Here is a 4,793-nt window from a genome sequence, read left to right on the forward strand (position 1 = left end):
TGAGATTACGTTCACCTTTAAATTCTTAAATCAACAGGACATAGATGTAAAGCCAGCATTAAACAACTATCCTGGATTACGTGGTATATTTTCACATTAGTAGTTAAAAGCCCAGCACAAAAAAAAGTATCACATCATTTATAAGAAAAGTGGTCTTGCATTTTAAACTCAAGGATGGAGTTCTGTATTCTACTCCAACAGGAAGTCCTGACTTTGAACACATCACGTAATCCCTATCTCTACTTCATCTTTAAAAGGACACTAACATTCATATTAAAAGTCTTGTGAAGATACTATATGCAAAATATTTCAAAATGCTAACACGAGGAGCGCTGCTTGTTAACAGATTCACCAGATGATATAGAAACATGGCATGTCACTAAGCAAATCTGACAGGAAGCAAAGAACAAAAGAGCAAATCAGATGCCACTTCTGCCAAACAGGTATTTTCGGTATTGGCTTTTAACTTCGTCTAAATTTACTTCTGTCTGCTGATAGTATCTCAATTCTGTTCATAAACAGGGCATGTCCTATGATGACTTCAAGATAAAAATTGATTAATTTCATTATCAGATGAAGCACAAAAGCCACAGATGTAATATACTCTGCAACTGTATTAAAGTTACCATAAAGGTAAATTGCTCTATTTCAGGGCTTCCTGAAATCAGGGCTTTTTCAATTCTGAATATCAATTATTTAGAATGCTAATTTCAGAATAGTCCAGTTGAGATACAACAAAACTGACATATTGTTTCATAATTCGTTCAATCATGCACAGACTGGCTAATGTTCTGTTCTCTCATGTTTCTACTTTAAACCAATTCTTGTCTTAATTCAGACTATATTTTTATAGCAGAAATGTCTTTTTGGCATTGTTCTAGCACAAACCATATTTGCAGTAAAAAGGCTTGAGGCAGCAAGTGTCCTGGTTTGTGTATAAAATTGTTTTTCTACTATGATAACTGATTTCTTGCTGCCGTGGAATTCTTGCGATATTTTTCCCTTCGTAATTTTTAAAAAATAAACTTAAAAAAATGCATGAAGATTTCAAATAGAGTTAAGATTTGATCTTATAGTCACTATTTCACATTCTACATTATTTCCCCCCAATTAAACAAAAAAATCTTTTGTTTTAGAAATATCATGTTTATAGATACAATATTGTTTCAGGCTTGCAGTCATGAAAATAATTGTACTGCTTGGCTACTGGAAATACCCTGCCTTTAGCCTTGTTATGCACCCAAGATGTGTGAAACTGTCTCAATTACAAATATATTACAGAAGACCTAGGGCCTGATCCTGCAGCTGTTCTAAGCATCCTACAACAGCCATTTGTCAGAGATAAGGAAGAACAAATATTGGAGGTGCAAGATTCTGCTGGATCAGGCCTTAAGTATAAGTGCATTATACAACACATTATATGGTGACATCTCAAAATAAAATACTGTACTTTTATGTAATGCAGAAGTAACACACACAAATTACATATAGTAATAATTTATTCTGACATGTTCATTTTAGTCTCTGTTGAGACATCACCCATGTCTCATTAATAAGAGCAGCCATCTCACCTCAAATACCAGAATATACAACAAGTTACAGCATAGCAAAAAAATTCTACCTACTTTAAGATAAAATCTAATTCAGGTAAAATAATTTTGTTCAAGGTTTTACAGTTACACAGTTTTCCTTTTTTTTTTTTTTTTTTGCAGAGCACAAAGAAAGTGTAAACTGTTACACCATAACTATCTATGCACATTATGTGACCACAGAAATGTTAATCATTATTTCAGAAAATGAACCATCAGTTCCACTCATGCAGAAAAGCAGGCTGGGAAAGCTTGTTCAGCGGAAACCATATTACTGTGAATTTCACAGCCACATGATTAATTATTGGGTTAGATGGACTCACAAATACTAAAACTGAGTATACTTTTTTGCATAAATAATACCAATTCTTCCCTGATGTAGTTTAGTCAGTCTGTAATCTAGAAATGATTGATAAAGCAATATGACTATTGTCTCTATCTGCAATGTTCCATGATTTCAACGACAAGCAATATTTAAAGGATTATGGGATGGGATGCTAATTAAATACATGTTAAACATACTGTACAAATATATTTGCGTTAGCAATTTTATTCCAAACTGTCAATCAGGTATTCCTCCAAAATATTACCAGTGAAGACAAAGTATACTATCAAATATGGCTTCCAGAACAAGGACCCTCTAACAAGAATCAATCCTATTTACAACAAATAAAAACAACAACAACAACAACAAAAAAATCGATCCCCAATTTTTTAGTTTCATTTGAAACAAAATGTCTAAATAGCTGCTGTATATAATACATCAGTTTTAGTTATTTTTTGTTGCACTTAAACAGAAGTTACCAGGTAAGAGCCAGAGTGACGTTTAGGACTCTGAGTTCCACTGGAGTCTGGATTTTCAGACTTGGAGTCACGTTTCTTCGTGCTGTTATTTACTGGTGTTGGTATTTGTGATGGCCGAGCAGAACTGTTGTCCACGCTACTCTTCCTGCGGCTTGGATTGTAGTTGAAAGGAGTCACTCTTGCTGCAACAGCACCAATGGGGGAGCTGTGTTTGCTTGAGCTACTGGAACTGAATGGTGTACGCTCACTTACAGTACTTTCATTATTTTCTGGTGCAGGAACAGGATTATTCTGCAGAGGCTTTGCTTCACTGCCTTTCTTGTCTGGACTGTCTATCTGAAAGAAAGAGTTCAGACGGTTTTCTAACCCAACGGTACGAACAGGAACACCTCCATTCCCTGGGGTTTGTTTTTCTTGAATCTCTTTAGAATCTTTACCATTCACACCCCCTTTCTCTGAAACGCTGTCGATAACAGGGGGAGTATTTCCAGTTGGGGACCTTCCAGATCGAGGATTGTTAATTGGGCAGTCCTCTATCCTCACCCACACGTCCTCTGTCTTCGAGACAGCTGGTGCCATCTGATAGATCAGAGTTTTGGAATCGGAGCCATTTGTGGCACCTGAGGAGGAATGCTGAGGATCATTCATTATCTGAGGAATTTCGTTTTCTTTTATTTTTCTCCAAGTACCTTTTGCTGGTGCTTGGCTTTCTTTATTTTGCTTGTGTCCAGAAAGAGAAGTTCCGTGTTGCTTTTCATCTTCACTTTTTGCCTTTTCGCTGGATTCTGAAGAAGCTGACAGAATTGAGGAAGAACTTCCAGTTCTTCGCCAAGTGCTTACACGAGGAAGTGACGAAGAATGCTTACTATGCTCACGCTTCCATGTTCCTGATCTGTTGATCAGCAATCTAGATGGACTCTCAGAATGAGAACGAGCTATATCATGACGTTTTACTGGTCTCCCATCATATTCTACAGAAGGGCTCAGATTAGGGGGTAATTTTCGCCAACCACTAGTTGGGGCAGTTGAATGGGTAGATAGAGACATATCAGGAAGAGATGGACTTAAAACTGGGGTCTGTAGTTGGGACCTGGTGGGAGAATCTGGCCTGGAAGGAGACAGAGATTCAAATGAAGCTGACTCTTCTAATTTCCGCCTTAGTGTTGGGCTTGGAGCTTCTTTAATAAAAGTTGACTGGCGAACGAGAACAGGTCTCTCGGATCTGTCAGATTCACTTCCGCTAGATTTTGTGGATGACATTCTGGATAGTTCAGTCTTTTTGTTTGATCCACCACTGCTGACAGCTTGGTTTAACCCTTTTGAAGCAGACTCACTTCGTGGAATGCTACTGGTACTCTTAGGTAAGGCAGTTTGCTTTGTAAGGTTTTGCTGGCTCATCTGCCTGCCTGGTGATGTATATGACATTCTACCTGAACTTGAAGATTTAGTTGAAGCTGTGCTAGGAGATGATGTCCTTGGCAACTGAGACAGTTTGTTGGGAGGACTTATGCCATTTCTCCCTGGGGAAATTGAGTTTCGGCCGGGAGATTGCAGAGGCCTACTTAATGGCTGCTGTTGAGGTCTAGAAGGAGTGGAGTCTCTAGATCCTGATCTAGAAGGTCCTTTACTTGATCCACTCTGGTTCAACCCTGATGGCTGCCTTGTTACAGGAGCTGGCTCAGGTTTCACTGATGACTTGACTCCTCTTGGAGAACTAGTCAAACTTTGGCCTTCACTGGGACTCTTGGAGTTCGTGTTTTTGAGTGGGGGACCTTTTTTGGAAACAGGACTAGTACTTGAAGAGCTGTTTCGAACTCCTGGAATATGGATCATTGTCCTACCGCGTGAAATTGAAGGCACACTTGTCTGTTGTGGTTGCTTCAACTGGCTTGAAACTTCTGAATTGGAGCGTGCTTTTCCTGTAATTATACTTTTATACACTTTCTTGCCTCCTTTGATCCCCCTACTTTCAGATTCTACTTTTTTAGACTCCAGTGTACTCTTCTCTCCTGGCTTAAGAATTCTTGGACCTTTATTACTAGTGAAAGGCTTTTCTTCTTGGTCTGGGGTAAGATGAAATGGTGACCCTAGAGAAATACCAGATTTTAATGAAAGGATAGAATCAGAGTCTGACGAAGCTTGTCTAGACAGTGATGCAGCAGCTGCAGCTTGATGCAAGCTACTAACTATAGAATTTGCACCTTCTTGTATAGCTTTCCAATCAAAGTTCTCCGAATCAGGTGAGAAACCGTGTTCCGAATCCGGCCTCTGTATCTCTCTCAAATCCAATGTTAAATCTTCTGCCAATATACCACCTGTATTTCTGGAATTATTTTTTTCACTTTCACTCTTCATTCTTGAGGGTTTTTTCTTTTTAGGCATAGCAGAACTAATGCATTC

At 38.5% G+C, this 4,793-nt stretch overlaps 1 protein-coding gene across 1 annotated transcript in view; it reads right to left on the reverse strand.

Moving 5' to 3' along the window:
- Positions 1–1,481: 1,481 nt before the first annotated feature.
- APC (adenomatous polyposis coli) overlaps positions 1,482–4,793 on the reverse strand; it is a 61,913-nt gene continuing 58,601 nt past the window's right edge. Inside the window, 1 exon segment of the mRNA XM_009893814.1 lies at positions 1,482–4,793. Within this exon segment, the coding sequence (XP_009892116.1) occupies positions 2,379–4,793 (2,415 nt within the window). The 3' untranslated portion in view covers positions 1,482–2,378.

Source organism: Charadrius vociferus, unplaced genomic scaffold (genome assembly GCF_000708025.1).
Source record: "Charadrius vociferus isolate BGI_N301 unplaced genomic scaffold, ASM70802v2 scaffold158, whole genome shotgun sequence".
Lineage (NCBI taxonomy): Eukaryota > Metazoa > Chordata > Aves > Charadriiformes > Charadriidae > Charadrius > Charadrius vociferus.